This window comes from Neofelis nebulosa, chromosome 2, assembly GCF_028018385.1.
Source record: "Neofelis nebulosa isolate mNeoNeb1 chromosome 2, mNeoNeb1.pri, whole genome shotgun sequence".
Lineage (NCBI taxonomy): Eukaryota > Metazoa > Chordata > Mammalia > Carnivora > Felidae > Neofelis > Neofelis nebulosa.
In genome coordinates this window covers 36370034-36387823 of record NC_080783.1, presented here as the reverse complement: position 1 = coordinate 36387823, position 17790 = coordinate 36370034, and the positions used below count along the sequence as shown (strand labels likewise).

Sequence of the window (17790 nt, the reverse complement as noted above, 5' to 3'; positions counted from 1 at the left end):
GTGTGTCTTTCTTACCGTCCTCTTCTCTGTCCCTGCTGTCCCCTCCCAGGCACCCGACCTCCTGAGCCGTGGTAACCAGAGGCTCCACATTCCACCACTCCACTCCAGCCTCCCAATCCCCCAGGGGCTGAGCTCGAAAATTCCAAAGAGATTAATAGATAAAAAGATGCTACACTTTGCTATTTGAATGGTTTAGCAGTCCTTTAATCTCCTTAGATATATTTTCATTGTAAAATGAAACACATTGTATCCCACATTAACTTCTAATGGAAAGAATTTCAGGTGATGCAATTAAAAAAACAAAACAAAACAAAACATGTTTTCACCAGTCTTGGCATTGTGGGGGTGGGAGGGGAAGAAAAAATATTTGGGGGCAAGGGAGCCATCCACAGATGGACTGGAGATCCTCTGAGCTCCCCTAAACTGCTTTACTTTCCAAAGTTCCTCTCTGACCCTTGCTTGTGAGCAAAGATTCTCGGAAGGATTAATTCATTTGCCATTGCTGTTGGTTTTCTTTCTTCAGTCTCACTAAAGAGGAAGCAAGAGCTGACAGAGGTGGGTGACCTGTGTGGTTCAAAGGTGGAGGAACACAGTTAATCCTACAATGCTGGAGAAGGCAACATTTGCCTAATAATTACTCTATGGGCAAATGAAGCCATATATGCAGAAATTTGATTTCATGTTCATCCATGACCCAGGTGTTTGTAACTCAAGGTTAAGCCTCCAAATAAAAGTTTCAACCATAGAGCTCCTTGATGCCTCTCTCCCTTTGGGGAAGTAGGGTGAGGAGGTAAGACTATCAAGAAATACTGTATTCTCAGAATCCCGTCTAGTAACACCAGACACTACCTTGCAGCCCCTGAGGCAGATCTTAACTCTGGAAGATAAGAACAAAAATAGGCCAGGGGTGGGGAAGCCTCGTGAACTCTAGTCCTCTCTTCCTTACCACCCCAAATGCTCAAGCTAAGCTTTAAGCAGTAGGGGAAAGAGCCGGGTTCTGGTCTCCCAGGCCTGTCCCCAGACTGAGAGATGGAAACTCAACCTGAAGTCAGACCTGAAGTCTGCAGGAGAAACCCCACATCTCTCAATACTCTTCATTTATAGAAATGTGGTAGCAGGATCAGGTTGGCCAGGCAGTTTGCAAAACAGGATTTCACAGGCACACAGAGGCACAGTGTGGCTACTTATCTAAACAAAAAAGCCTGAGCTACACCTGGGAACTGGGCCATAGCAAGCCTGACCCAAGGAACTAAATTCCCTGATGTCGGGAATGTCCAGTTAGAGTGAATGAGAGGCCTGCCTTTACGTTCTCCAACATGGGCTGCATTTAGATAAGTCTTCTTCACTCCCTCACTCCCCACTCCACCCCTGAGCCTGTCTTACAGCAAGTCCAAAATAAATGTTAGTTCAGTTCAACAAAAACGCTAATTCTAGCTAGAGGTTAATAACCACCATTAACAGGCAATGTCAGTTCTGGCTTTTTCCTGTGACTTCCCAGCTGAGTCTATCACATCACTGTAGCTCACTGCACCGCAGTGAGCATCGGCGTGCAAGAAAAGCTTTCTAAGAAACAATCCACACAAGTAGCCTTAGGAGCTTGCTCCATGTTCTCAAGGGGGAAGTGCACCAGACCTCAGGGCTGTGTGCAACCACTGTGGACAGACACTGTTAGTTTATCACTAGGAAGGCATCACAGTCCATTGGTGTAAGACTCAAGTGGCTAGCAGCACTGTGCTCTGTGACTGTACGTATCCTGGGACCCTGGGGGTCTTAACCTGCCATCCTACATGTTCTGCATGGAAGGACTGCAATATCTTTTCTAAATTAGAGCCACAAAATGTTCGGTGATCGTGAATCAAGAAAAAAAAATTTCTTTTTTCTTTTAAGAAAAAAGTAGAATCTGTAAGCTTGATTATCACGGAAGAGTTCAAACACTGTTTGAATGTTAAACATTGTTTAAGTATCCTGTAGTTCAAAGCTAAATTTTTAAAGTTCTTTTCACAGTGGGTTATAAATGCATGTATTAAGTCTCGGGACTCGATGCCATGTTAAAACGACTATACTATAACTCATTAAGATTTCTGTCCTTCGTTGTATAAAATTTTATTCTAGAAGTTTCTGAGAAGATAATATTTCAGATAGTATTTAAGAGGAGATGTATTTGCTATTCCCCTCTCATTATCCTTTCTGGAAAAGATATTTGCAACTCAGAGTCCCAAAGGCAGAAAAAGAATCAATAAAAATTGCCTTCATAGTAACCATTGCTTCCTCATCTCAGGTTTTGAGCTTTGCCTAAATGTTGTTCTATCTAATTTAACAATTAAAATAAAAAATCTTTGATTGATTTCTCCAGTGTAGTGTTAAGGAAAGGTTAACTGTACTGAGGTTCACTAGCAAGAAATTAATAAAGGAATCAAGCACTCAGCTCTCAATAAGACAAGACTACCCAGATTTCTAGTGGGAATATTTCATAGCACAAGCATGTTTTCTTTGGGGAGTTTAACTCACCAAAATTATTAAAAATTGAGATCAAACACTGGTGCAAAACCCCAAAGGAAATCATACTAGAGTGGAGAGATTTTTATCAAATAAAAACCTGAAAAGGTGAAGTTTTTATAGTAAAAAATAAAAGGCCTTCTCCTTACAAAAGGAAATCCTACTATGTTTAGGGATCAAACAGCAAAACATGTATGGATGTCTAATGTGTAAAAATCATCACTGTGAAGTGAATGCAGATTTCACAAAGCCAAGCTTCAAAAGACAAGCAGCCATCACCTAGACTAAAAGCCACTCTCATTCTTGTACCCAATAAATGCATCCACCGAGAGGTAACAGCAACCAAGCCCTGGAAAGGACTAACACTGGGGAAAGAAAAAGAAAAGAACACAAGGAGAGAGCAAGAAAGTCAAAAGCATAGTGTGTATTCTGCAGTTCCCTAAGGGTACACTGAGATGTCTGGATTGCAATACATAGGATATTATTATTGTGACTGAGATGAAGTTAATAAAACCCAGCATACAGACTGGGGAAACTCAGGTCCCCACTGATGGAATACTTCCCAGACAAGATATTTTAGGTATATATGTACCTCCGCAATTTACAGCAATCACTTAAACGAGAAAAAGAGAACAGAGAAAACTCACATATTATTTTTTCACTTTATGAGTCTAAGACATCCCCTTTGTAATTTATATAATTTCCAAGAGAAAATATTAAATTTAATATTTAAAAACCTAAAGAGATCACTTAAGCCACAACATAGAAATCCACGAAGATCTTATTTTCATCCTTAATGTTATCCAAATGGTATCATCCAGCCATAGGAGGAATGTTATTCTGCTTTTAACAATCTTTGAGAAGTGTCATCCAAGCCCAAAGTGATTTTCCTCCCAGGGGAAGAAAAAAAAAAAAAAAAGATAAATGATAAATCACAAAGGACAATACAACTTTCTACCTTCATTAAAGCAAAAGACCCTGGTAGAGTAGTGCACCTTTTTAAATCTGGGGTAATCCCAGGTATGAAACATCTCAGTCTCAACGATTCCACTTCTAGATCCCCTGGATTCGTAATTTCTTTAACTCTCAAATGACTTGAGCCGCAAAATCAAGCATATTTATGTAGCCTCTGCCCCACCCCGAAAAGGCCACAGTTTCAAAGCAGACCCAATCTCACAAACTCAACACGAAATAACAGAAGGACGAGTCTCAAGATTTTTTTTTCAAAACCCACATTAAAGGAGAAAGGGGCTCCTTCTGGGGTGAACTCCAGTGTGGCCATGGTGCCCTGCCTGTCATGGTAAGAGCGGCCACTTTATCTTGGTACCACCACTGCCCGCATCTACATGAAGATGAAAGAAACCATCTTGGTACCTAACAGTTCCCGTGAATATACATGCATCTCTTTATTTTGTTAACAGAAGTAAGATGGACAAATGATATGTTTTCAACGAGCAAGCCTGTGTTTATTATATATCTGAGAGGCTGGCGACAACAAAGACGACTTCGTGAGTTCTATCAAAGGGAAAAGAGAGCTGGACCCCAGAGGCTTTCCTTGGGTAAAGAGAACTGTCTCCCTCAAACTTGTTTCCCAGCTATACATCAATCTTCAATATAATTATGTTTGACAGAATATAAGCTCTTGGCAGTTAACTTGTTTACAATAAACGCTTAGTTTGGGTACATGGACTGTATTTCGGTTTTATAAATATCAAACACAAACCTACAACAGTTCCATTATGGGGCTGAGAATTATTTTGCTATAAATCTTTTTATTGGGGGGCCAAGGGAATTACTTTGCAGCTTGTTTTCCACTAACCACTTGGAATAGTGTGAAAAGAGGTACATTTATACTCTGACCCTGTGCTAATTGGAATTCTATACATTTCCATGGGAGAGCATACAGTATCAGTCCTGAACATGCAGGTTGCCCCCCAACCCCGACATTGTTGTCATGATGGTAAAAAAAAAAAAAAAATACACATGCAAGCAAAATGGTTCTTGCTATAGTTTTCGTACAGTTCTGATTCTCCTCAAAGTCTCTTGGGAATTAATGGCCATTTGTGACAGCACTGGCAGGCCTTCAGTGGTGAGCTCCAGTTTGGGGGGGGGTTTATAAGTTAGCTGTAAAAATGTGCTTAAGGCCCAAACTGACTATGTGAATGGGCCTGTAAAAAGAGTTAGTTTTGCTGAATGTTACCTGGAGATTCATTTGAGAAGGGGAAAAAAAAAAAAAATCAGGATCACCTTATTTACTCTTGTAAAGTGCCTTTACTTGGGTCTTAAATGTGTGTATAACTTACTTTCAGAGAACAATTTGCTCCTCTTATACCCCCTCGAAAATAAAGGGTGTTCAGTCTTCTAATACCACACCTGCCACATCTATAGCACAAAACCTTGTCTGAATGGAGCCTGGGAAGCTGAACACCAGACAAAGCTTCAGGGGTACCCTGGCTTAGCCCCACTCGGTGAACACTCTTCTCCAGCATGCACCTTCACTAGCATGCAGCACGCCTTCTGGGGTTCAGATGAGGACGATTCGTCCTTGCAGAGTTTCCTCACTTGTTTTTAATTTCACAATGACCTTGTAATCAGATCCCTATAATAGTTCAACTCTAATACGGTACTAATATTCAGAAAATACTCATTTTTAATTTTCCAAAATACCTACTACTGGGGAATTCAGGTACTTTATTGTTTAACAGTGAGATTCCAACTTCTTTCCTTCTAGTCAATGCTACAACTTCAGGTGACATAAAATAAAGAATTTTTTTTGTCTCTCCCCTTCTGATAAAGACCTGAAACTGATTTACAAGTTTCAAGAGTCATCAAATAGGATTTTATTAAAAATTTTACCACATAACTTTCATACATGAGAAAGAGAAAGAGGAAAAATATTTTCATTGCATTATCAGCCCCACAGGTCTTTCTTGTTAATATCAAAAGCACTAGTTTACAGTGTGAACTAATGGAAAATTGTTAAATTCACCTAAAATAATCAATCTTTTTTTTTTTATTATTTAAATAAGCCCTTTTAAGACTTTGACTATTTAACTGCTATTTACTCGGGGAAGGGGAGACATGGAGAAGGAGACTGTACAAAAAAAGAAAAAAACTTTTTTAATTGTACAACAAAAATTCCCTCCAAGGCAAAAAGACATTATGCCAAGTTCCACCCAGAATTAATGTTTAGGTTTAAATTATAAAGTCCAGAAAAAAACAGAACCACTAATAGACCCTTAAAGCTCGTGGCATTCATCGCCGCTGTTAGGTTATGTAGATGCTAAAATTGAAAAACCCTTTGCTGACAAAAGTATTTTAATGAAGGTGCTATTAAGTAGACTCTCTGAACTGAATTTAAACAAAACAAAACAACAACAAAAAAGCCTTTTGAGCTGTTTGATATAAATTCCACTCTAAAGGGGATTATGCTTGGGACAGTTCTGGGATTATGAGACCTCCACCAGTAAGGGTTTACTGCCTATCTTATTCCTTTCATTTTAACATTCTCAGAAAGATTTTTAAATATTGAACCCAAGAAAATTCTTAGCTACAGATCAAAGAAATGTTCTCCTCTAACCCTGTTAAGGTTGTCCAAACTTTGGGCTCCAAATACTCTGATGGCCAACATTGTTTGTGGTTTTAGTATCCCCCCAATGAGCAGGGGTTAACTCCACTGTCTGGCTAAGTCCACTGTCATCACCAAAGTTGCCAGGAGCTCACAGTTTCTATGAATAGAGTTAGAAATACAGCCCAGAGTGAAAGAAAACTAGCCACTGATTTTGGCTACTGCCGGCCAGCTCACTCTGAGTTGCCAGAAGCTCCACTCTGGGGAAAGAGGCAGGGAGGTTGAGCAGTGTGAAGGATCATGGACTTAATAATGGTTCCGATGATGGCCAATGGAGGCCAGAGCCTATATATCTCAAGTGACAGTCTATGCTGCCTGAGTGAATGTCAGTGATGTGTACACATGGAAACTCAGGGTCCCCCCACCGACCCCATGTGTGCTGAGAAGAAATAAGGGTGCTCATTATTCACCTTCAACTCTCTCTCCCCCTTCAGCCTGGTTATGCCTTCCAGAGGAGGAACAGCAGGTCCAGGATCACACCTAACCTTTACCAGGGAGAGCTCCGTCATCGGAGAAACAGTCATCATGTTTGTCTTTCATTTACAGAGGTTTAAAAGCAAGGTGGGGGAAGGGAGTTATACCTCAGGTAGAATATAAGAAAATGTGATTGCCCTTCTCAAACTGCATATAAAGACAAAATCAATGAGCACTTTTAATTGTCTCCTGAGCAACCACCTCCCAGGGGCTCCTTTAGGAACTTCCCAGGGAGGAGAAAGAACAAAATGGTCTCTCCCAAAACAGATTTTAGCTAATAAACACAGCAAAGTAAGTGAAAAGCGTTTCAGTTCTTCTGCATCCTCTCCAAGACTAAAAATGTGTACATTGTGTGACAGGTCCACCTCATTTTTCTTAATGATGTTTGTATTATTCTTTCACTCAATTAAAGCAGAAATGGATATTGCATCTTCTGACTGTATAATTGTTATTGTAATCTGTTTTCGATCACTGCTTGGGAAATGGGTCCAAAACAACATAAACTCTCCACTGCCTCAGAAGGCAAGTCATTTTCTTTTACTACGACACTTAAAGAGACATTTATCATGCTGCTCTGTTCACATCTTTGGATTATGATAAAAGAAAGTTCTTGTTCTGTTAACCAAAAAAATATAATGTTTTGAAAACACTGCTATGTAAACAGTTTTGACATGAATGCGTTTTCCTAATAAACTATCAATTTTGCCTTTCCTTATACATATAAAGAATTGGAACAAATGCAATAAAAATATGCAATTTTAACACAGGGACCAATCAGGAAATTTGAAAATCAATCATATTGAGTTATAAAAGAACTGATACACTCGTTTTCCAGCCAAATAGAAAAACAAGTAAAAAACAAATTTTTTTAAAGAAAGAAAAAGATATCTCTGCTTAATGTGATGAAATTAAAATTGTTTCTATGAAAAATGCAAATCACCTCTGTTAAATCTTAGTGCTTTGGAAACACTTGCTCTAAGCAGAGTCTTATTAATTTTTTTTTTTTTTCATATCTGTGCAAGTCTTCAACACATAAAGTCTCTGAGCTGCTGGGCACATTTCAGTAACTGTGTAACCATAAGTGGGCACCAAACAGTCTGGTGAGAAATGCATACTTTTTGATAAGCTTGCAGTGTTTCCTCTGAACTTTCTAATCTTTGTTGTTATGTTAAATGCTATCATTTAATAACCCACTGTGCTAAGACAGAACTCCATTCCAATGATAAGACAACTAGTGAAGGGCAGATCCAAATTTGCCTAATACCGTGAGCAACTAAAATTGAAATCTACTTCCCTTAGAGTTTTACTATCCTAATGTGTCATAACCACAAATAAAGAACATTCTTCGTACAATATGACTGCCCTAATTTGCTGATAACTTCATTGCAAGGTTCAAATTCTTGAAATTTCTATTAATGCTTTTTTTCTTCATCTTAAGCATTTGCCAAACTAGTAACTAAAATATTCACTAGTTTATTTTTTAAGTTTTAAAGGTACACACATCAGTGAAAATGGAAAAAATACATCCCATAAACCCCACTGCCATAATTATATGTCTAAGGCAATTTACTCCATATTAGGTCATTTTTACCTAGTTTTTTAAAAAAAAAAATCTGGAAGAAGTAAAACTTTGTAGGTGAGAAGAGAAAGAAGTGGTGGAAGACAATTTCTGATGCAGGCTTTCACTTAATTATACTGATTTTGCCACAATTCTTAAAATCACTTGCTATTAAACAGCAAAACAATTCTGCTAATTGAAAACAACAACAACAACAAAATTAAAGAGATACAGTTCCATGCTTTTGAAAACTCCACCATGGAACATTTTTACATAAACACTGTGTAGCATGAAGTGCTTGTGAGGCTTGTTTCATGCAAAAGAAGAAAATAAATGTTTGGCTGATCACTGACAATACGGGAACCAATGTGACTTCAGAAAATGGAAAATAACATGCTATAGGGGCTCCGTCTGTGCTTTTTTGGAAGTCTGTAAGTACTCAACTGGCTTTTGTTTTAACTCATACCTCAATTCCTCTCAGGGCCGTCTACTTGGACTTTGAAATATCTATTGCGTTACCCGTAAGTAGTAGGATGATGAATCCTTTGTATATGAAAACCCATTTTTAACACATAGACATTCTCAAACCTCTATTGCACTTTAAAATAAAAGGAATTCACAACTCTCTTTACTGGCACCCTAAATTAATGCTAGAGAGCAGTGGTGATTGGAAGTGAGAAAGCCCCACATAATCAAAGTCAGCAGAGGGAAATCACTCATTTTAAAATCACTATAAAGAAAAGAATGGAAGCAAAAAAGGCTAACTCTCTTCATTTGCTGAGCTACGCATAAAGGTCTTCTACTTAAAACCATTTTCACTTGTTTCTTTCTCTTTTTCCTTTCTCTTTCTTTCTTTCTTTCTTTCTTCCTTTCTTTCTTTCTTTCTTAAAAAATAATGAGTTAAAATGTATGGGTTAGATCCAATATTTCACTGCTGTTCTTACTCTTGGGGAGTAGGGGGTGGGGTGGGGAACGTGCTGCCAAAGCTTCTGAAAAGAGAGTTTGGGCTGCTAATTTTCCGTTCACAAAATCTAAATTCCCCTTATGCATCTCACACAACTCATGAAATAATATGAAACAGTATTATATCACTGCAAATTGAGACATTTTTATCAAAATAAAGAGTGATGATGCCAACATTTCATTTGTCATTCCCCACTTGTCACTTTTCACTGACAAACTGTTACACATACAACTTTTGTCAAATGCTCCATCTTTAAATATGTTCCAAAATGCCATTGTATCTCAGCACTCTTATAAGGAAGACAGCAAAAACCACTATGTTACCACACATTAGTTACATAGGTAAAAAAAAAAAAAACCCTACTTATTAAATAAAAGAAGATAGAGGATTTTTTATTAATTTACATGCTATGTGGGATAGATTCCTGAAAAAAAAACAAAAAAAAATTATGAACGTATTTTATTTACCTAATGTGAGATTATTAGTTACAAGAAACTTTGTTAATGGTGAAGAATAGGTTCCTTTTTAGCAACAGAAACCTAAACTCTCTAAAATGACCTAAAAAATAATAGAGTTTAGAACTCATCTAGCCCTGTTAATGTCTTTTTTACAAATGCATGTAAAGTCTCTACACTGAAGTCTCTTTTCAAAAAAAGAAAACTAAAGGTTTTAAATGATCAAAGTAGAACCACTACACTTGACTGCTTATGAGATATATTTTGCCAGATATACCAAATAATTACCCTGCCTTTCCTGGACTAAAACTGATTTCCATATTCTTAAAATAATGCAAATTCATATTCCTAGACCTCTAATAAATGATAATAAGTCTTTTTATATATACATAAATATAATATATATACAAGATATCTAAGACGTACAGACTGATTCTAGTCACAACCCCCTGGGAAAAGATTATATTGCTTATTTTCTACAGGGGTTAAAAAACAAATGTCTTAAGGGACATCTATGTAGTTCCAACACACACACACACATACACACATTTCATTGCAGATGATCTTGAATATATAATGGTCAGTGGGTTTCTGCTGATGGAACACAAGGCTTCCAAAATTACTTGAAACATCAAATTATGCTCAGGACTTTGAGGGGCGGATACCCTATGTTCTGTTTAATGTGTATGTTCCATTGCATATATTTTTTTAACCAAGTATATCTTTATTTTAATAACAGGCCAAGGACTAAAAACACTTTAGAAAAGGGCTATTTTTCTACCTCAGCAAAACTACAGAGGACATGCTAGATTGTTGGATGACCCCAAAGCCTAAGTTCATTCTATTTAAAAGATCTCAAACCCTTAAAAAAAAAAAAAAAATGTAGAATGTAAAAGGGAAATACAATCTTTTCTCTTTGGAAGTAATAACATGAGGCCTCCCTACAAGCAAAATGGTGTTCATCCTTGGCTAAAATGAATTTAATGGGTTTTCGTCATTTTAACCAGGTTGACAATATGTGTCTAAATTTCCAAGTATTTTATACATTTCAATACATCAATATCTATACTCTTTCATAGCTGTACTCCCTTCAAAGAGTAAAATGTCTGCCTACACTGCTAATATGGTGACTGCACCTGACCTGAACTGCATTTCTTTTAATCTAAAAGGAAATGTTCCACATGTAGACAATTAAACTAACTGTTGTTGTAGACAATGTTCAGCTCTAAATGAGGCCCTGCCCAACAATCGTGATCACATTTGCTTCCCTATTTGAATACATCAGTGTGTATTGCATAATGATTTTTTTCCCCTTGTAACAAGACAGTTATGTTCTTCAAAGGGCTGCCTATTAGCAAGAAGAATAGGCCTACTTTGGGTCAACTAGTTATAAGACAACTTTAACAGGCAATTCCTCAACAAGATTAAATCATGATTTTAAAAACAAATTATTTTTCAGGAAAAAAAAAAAAGGAAATTTTTTTCAAAAAACAGCAACCATCTCTAAAAGATATTCATGGTGTTCAAACATTTTCCCCCCAAAAGCCTAGAACATTTAACACCAAAAAAAAAAAATGATCAAAATTCATAGGAAAATGAAAAATATCAAAAAGATTTCTGATGTTTAATGCCTCCTATCAGCAAATACACCATCTGGTATACTCAAGCGCTGTTCATTCAGTTTAAATAAAGCTGTCTGAAAGTTTTTCTTTAAGCCAAACATTTAAAAATGAAAATGCTTGTGTTAACAATGAATGAAGCACAATAATTTATTGCTATTAAAGCACAACTGGCCAGCGCCTTTCAGCAGTCCAAGAGGAAAGCAGAGAGCTTTGCTTCCTCTGCAAACTTGATTGGCATCACTTTCATTTTATGCTGTAGGTTTCGTGGCTGAAGCATTACACACAGCAGAACCTTTTAGGTACTTATGTTAATGGTGGCAAAAAGGATCATCTGATTCTTATTTTCGTCACCCTTAATAATTTTCTCTTTTTCTAAATCTTCAAATAGATCTGTAAGTTTTAATCAACAATTTCACAAATATAAATTTCCCCACCATTAATCATCCTTTTTCAAAATCCTTATGGAGTGAATTACTAGCTGAGAGGGGACGCCAATTCTAGTAAGTGAATGTTACCCAGCAGGGATATAAAGCTGTCAACACCACGGTGCTCTTGCTTGCTCTAAACTCTCTCCCAGCCTTCCTATGTTTTTTAAAGAGATATTAGCCTTTTTTTTTTTTTTTTTTTTGCCTAGGGACTTTCTATAAAAGCTGACTGTCATACACATCTGAGCACTTATTTTATTACATACATGCTTTAAAACATAACTTAGATAAGAACAAACACATCCTAGAAGGTGTTGGAAAGACAAAGCAAAACTGATCTATGTTCTAATAGTCTTCTAAAGCTAACCACATTGTAAACAGCACACTAACTTTTAAGTCCCCTATTAAAACGCAACCTTGAGGACTGTGATAGTGTATCTACCACCTCAACTAGTCAAATCCAGACACTAAAATAATTTTTTTTAACAAACACATTCTCACCAAAAAACCTACCAAACTCTCTGTCTAAAACCGTAGAATAAGGGCAACAGAATTTACTATTACAACTAAGGCATTCAGAAACATTTATTCACCTCACTGTTTATCAAAAGCAGGAAGATAAACTGCCATATTATTGGGCAACCAATTAACTTAATGATCTCCCCATTTTTAGAGGGAAAGCTTTTAAGAAAGAGAATCACTAAAGATTAACAAATGCATCCTATCAAATTTTGAGCCCTATTTTTAAACCATCTCCATAACATTGACAAGACTGCAATATATCTGAAAATGGTAATAAATGATATAGAGCTATAAATATTTTGTAGTTGTCTATGTTTATTATATTGCTTCATAAAGAAAATTTAAACAAAAGAAGGTAGGGTGATAGAAATATAATCTATTTTATACTTAACCTGTTCAAAAAAAAAAAAAAGTCTTTCAATGACAAAGAACTTCTAACTAGAAATGTATTTTAAACATTTTTAAAAATTTTAAATTTTTTTTAAAGGCTTTGCTTTTCTCCATCTATATACATGATTAAAAGTTACAAAGAAATGAAATTGTTACCAGCTCAACATACATTAGGAAACCATATAAACTTAAACCCCTCCAAAAATATTAACATTCAATAAAAAACTTTACACTGTCAAAATTTTATGTTCTTATATTTTAAAGTTTTCTAAATTAAAATCTTTCTAAATAATCTACTATGCTATACAGAATACAATCTTTCTATAAATTTTTTTAAAACTCACCATATGTAAACTCTTTTAACCACTTCACTAGTAAGTATTAAACACAGTACTTACTGAGACAAGCTAATAGCATCTCTATTTTCACTTTGGAAAGCAACTAATAAGGCCTTTGACATGACTACATTAAAGCTCAGTAAAAGTGACGAAAGCAGCTTGTTGAAACAAACCTATTATTCCTCTTGAAGACTTAATTTCACTTTATACCAGATTTATAATAAGTGGTCAAATGTGAATTATAGTCTCAGAAAATAAGAAACGCTACCACTGTTTCACACTGAATTTAGGTATTCCTGGTCAACAAAATTAGGGAGTTTCTTTCACAGTTCAATATGATGTAGGAATAAAGAAAACACTTTTTTTTCTAAGGAATCACAATTGTTAACAATTACGTTCTAAAATGTTTAGAGACTTCTTTCAATTCAGTGAATTTTAGCAGGTCTTCAGAAAGAAACCAAAATTCTATGTCCAAGTTTTTTCTTTATGCATAAGGCCACTTTGAGAACACATCTCCTCCTCCAATGATTTCCAAGTTTTTCAATCAAATAGTATCAGCACTCGCATCATCTTACACTTGGTTTTACCATATTTGCTATATATTTTTCTTTCTCATATGCATATAATAAAATGTTACAAAAAGTCTGAAGTTATTGTTCCAGTCTCAAGATAGCACAATAAACACAAATTTTAAAAAGTGGGTCACAGAACTATCAAGTTATCTTTTGCTTCATCGAAGTGTATCTTTAAGCCCCTAAAAATAAAAGGTGCATAAGCCACAATGTATAGCCAAATCATTTTTTAAAGCTTTAAAAATTGTGAGAATGGGTGCTTCTCAAGGGAGATGATTAATATAAGGAACTAAGGCAAACCATTCTGAATGTCTACGGTGAAGAAATAATAATAGCAAACTAAGTAAAAATAGAAACGTGTTATTTTATAAAATGTCTTTTAACTCTTTAAAAGGGTATGGACGTTTAGACTTAAGTCTTTACTTTGAAATACAAACTATGGCTATTTAGAACATGGGGTTGGAGTTTATCACTAAGTTTTGCCATGGTTTTGTATCATTTCAGGTGGGCTCATATGAAGAATTATGTTAAGTAAGCTACTGCTGAAAATATTAGGGGGGAAACCTCTAGAAGCAAAAAAGATTTAAACTAGTGATTTATCTCAAACACAAAAAAACTGAATGCCATGTTGAATTGTGCATTTTGTATGCCAAAACAACTAAGCAAACAGCACATAAGCCTCAACATATTTTAATAATATTTAACTTTCGTACATACCGCTTTATAAAATTATTTTTCCTGACCACATTAAAGGAAAGTGGTTGTTTAAGTAGTAAAATCTCCAAAAAGTTTTCTTTAAATAATATTAAATTCTTGGAAAGGTAAACAGCATGTAGCCATTAGGACTACTTTGCTATTTTTTACCTGTTCTGCTGTAATTCATAACAAACCTACAAACGCGTAGGACTTTAAACTGTTTAGAAAATGGTGACCTTAAAGCTTCTAAGGGCCTGGCAGATTTCATGATGCTTCTTTATTTCCCACTTGAACTGTGGCAGGAAATATTCCCAGTTGTTACTAATTTATCTCGAAGGACTGTCCTGACTACAAGGTAACACCAACACTCCTGCTCCTGGGCATTAAAGACTAGTCCACAAAAGCGATCGCACCTCAACTTCATCTCTACAACAGATACTCTGAGGCAAAGCAAAAGAGTTAAATCACTAAAAAGCTCTCTAGGAAAATCTAGAAACAGTTAGCTGGCTGTGACATAAACCTGCCAACACCTCAGCACACAGTGGCAAAGTGCCCAAAAAATGCCACCCTCTGGGTAAACCACTTTCTTGTTTTAACTCTACATGAAGCTACCAGTTGCAGATGAGAGGCGACGGGGGCATTATTTGGCAACCTGGAATTCACTTCCTGTAATCCTACACCGCGACAGCGCCTAATCAACCTGAACCCTGACACCCGGGCCATTATCGCCGGGCCGCGGGGCTGCGCGCGCCTCCCCGCTCCGGGCTGTTACCTCCCACGGCCTTGGCCACGGCGCCGTTGGGCCTCCCGCGGGCTCCCATGGGGCTGCCGTTCTGCTCCAGCCGGGCCACCTTCACCGGGGGAGGCCCCTTGACGTCGGGGCTGCCGCTCCGCCGGTCGGGGCTGTCCCGCAGACACGGGCTCTCGCTCCGCCGCTCCATGCTGCTCCGACTCGGAGACAAAGTTCCCACCGGCAGGTCGCAATAAAACGCGCAGGGACCTAGGGAGGGGGCGGGGGGGAGGGAAGGGGGAGGGAAAAAAAAAGAGGGAAAACCGCTCACACACGTGATAGACGTTCAGGCCAGTGGCAGAGCGCTGCACCAAGCCACACAAACTTCCTCCCACGCTGCCCGAGGGGCCCGAGCCGGGAAGCGGGTCCCCACCTTACACTGGGCGGCCAAAGGAAGCTCGAGGTGCTGCGACACTGCCCAGTTGCTCTCCAGAAGTTAGCCCTCGGTGACGGTTAACCAGGCCAGCGCCCAGGGGCGCCCAGAAGTGGCCCATTCATTGGGACAGGGTTGGCATACGCCGTTCTCAGATGAGACAGCCTCGCCGTGTGGGGGTCAGTGTTGCAGAAGAAGTGAACTTCATAAAAAGGCATCTCACCCACTCGAGGAAGGGATAGGGGATGTACACAAGTCCGTAAGAAACCGAATTAACCACATGATGAATGTGCCGTGAATGGCGGGGCAGGAGCCAAAGGCCTGCCTTAAGGACTCCTTGAATCCCTGCTTTTTATCTTTACCGAGCAAGTCTTGAGACACAAACACACTTTGCACAAAACCAACCCTCATTCCACATTAATAAGCATCCCAAAACATTTGGAGGTATTCACCAGAATACTCTCCAGAATAACCTTCATCACAGTAGAGGGGGCTACAATCATTATTTTGGAATGTTCTTATCTTCTTCCGATCCTAAGTGATTTTTTAAAAAGCTCTTCAGCATAAAACACAAAAGCAAAAAGCATCTAAATTATTAGGTTAAGAAGCAACCTTCATCAACCCCAATTTAAAATTTTTTCCAAAAAGTTTTCCTCTGGGTCTCTTGGCTGGCAGCGCGCTCCTCAAGGAACCCGCAGATCTCGGCACCCCTGGATTTTTTTTTGGGGGGGGGGCGGCAGAAGAGGAGGAAACACCTGATGAAACTGCACTCACATTGTCACTGACATCCCCGAGAAGCAGGAACCCTGCACAACAAAGTGCGCTAGGAATCCTCGCGGGCGGTCTCGCCGTGGGAGAAGCCGCATGTCAAGGAGACATGGTGGGGGTGGCAGAGGGGAGGTGAGAGAAGAGACGCGAAAGATGCAGAGACAGAGCGGAAGGGCTGCCCTACTCCCTCTGCTACGCTGTCCGAGAGGGCGAGCGCTGCCGGGAGGGAACTTAGCCGGACCCGGGGCTTTCCCCGAACTCCCGAGCTTGGAGTGGGAGTCCTCGCCCGGCGTACTTACTGCTCACAGTCTGTCTGTAACTTGGCTGGCTGAGGCTCTGTCCATGGAGCAAAAGTAGAGAATCCAGGGTGGAAAGTTTCTGGTGCGTCGCCTTGCAGTGTTCTCCTAGTCTTCTTTCCTCTTTACTCCTTCCCCTTTTCCTCTTTCCCAGGTCCTAACGTTTAAGGTCCTGGGTCAGGGTGTCTTCTAGTGCAGAGATGGTTGTTATGATGATGATGATTGGGGGGGGAGGGGGGAGGGGGGTAGGGGGAGGAGGAGGAGAGGGAAAGGAGGGTTCCTCCAAAGGGGCACCCGAGCGAGCGAGGGAGGAGACGGCGGAGGAGGGGAAAAGAGGAAAGGAGGCTGAAAAAGCCTTTTCACACCTTCGGGAAGGAGACCCGTTCTGGAGAGAAAGGGCTGAGGACTGGGAGGAGGCGGAGGCGGGCCGGTGCTGCCGCTTCGCAGGTCTGCTAGTTCGCGAGGAGGCGCGGCCGGAGCCTTAGGGCCGGTGTCACCCAGAGCCAAGAAGGCGCAGGGACCCGGGACCGCACGCGGGAGGAAACGCGGCGGCTGCCCAAGCTGTCACCTCCAGCCTCTCCCCTCTCGGCCGCCGCCGCCAGCAGCCGGAGCCGGACTCACTGACAAGCCGCAGAGAGAGATACACTGAGAGGGAGATGATTATTAGTTGCGTTGAGTCATCAGGCAAAGTGAGTCCTTTTGGGTTGTCCTCGGTTTCCGATTTCTCCCCCTCCCCCTTTCCGTCCCCAAATCTAGCGCCTTCAAAATAATAATTTGGGGTGGGGGTAGGGGAAGTCTCTGGGTTATTTCGGGATGGAGGTGGGGGGGGAAAGATCTAAACCCAAGCCAGACTGGTCCACCGCAATGAAGGAGGAGAGTGGGGGGCGGGGAGGAGGGCTGGGGAGGTTGCGGGGGGAGGGGGGCCCCGCCTGGCAGGAAATTAAACATCAATCAATCAATCGCTGTGAGCCCGGCGACCCAAACAGCGGCGGGGCTGCGGAGGAGGCAGAAGGGACTGGCGAGGGGCGGGTGGGAGGCAGGGAGGAGGGTAGAGAAGGAAGGGGAGAGTCGGCGGTGGCAGAGAGGTGGGGCGAGGACCGCGCGCGTCGGGTGGCAGAGGACCGATGGCAGAGAACCGAGTGCCGCGCGAGGCGGAGGCGGTGGCCGAGGCCGGTGGGTGCGCCCGGGTGCAGGCGGGCGCTGGGGCTCGGGTCTGGTCCTCCTCCTTGTGGCGGGTCCAGGGCGCGGCCGCCTCGCCCAGCCCCGAGGCGCACTCGTCCCGGCGCGGAGGCGGCGGCGACAAGGCAGGCGCTGGTTGCCTCGTTTCCCGGCGGAGGCGCAGACCGACGCGCAGTAGGCAACCACGGCTGCCTCGGCTCCCGGTTCGGCTAACTGCGCGGAGTACTTTCGACTTTGGAGATAG

General features: G+C 40.3%; 1 protein-coding gene across 3 annotated transcripts in view; it reads right to left on the bottom strand.

Moving 5' to 3' along the window:
* The window catches only part of SATB2 (SATB homeobox 2), a 194186-nt gene that overhangs the window by 170906 nt on the left and 5490 nt on the right, over positions 1-17790 (bottom strand). For 2 of the 3 annotated variants that reach the window (XM_058710060.1, XM_058710050.1), the window contains exon 3: positions 14913-15140. In XM_058710060.1, coding sequence (XP_058566043.1) covers positions 14913-15081 — 169 coding nt within the window. In that variant the 5' untranslated portion in view covers positions 15082-15140. Of the gene's footprint in view, positions 1-14912; positions 15141-16370; positions 17789-17790 lie in introns of those variants that run through there. The other variant, XM_058710041.1, reaches the window with a different exon arrangement.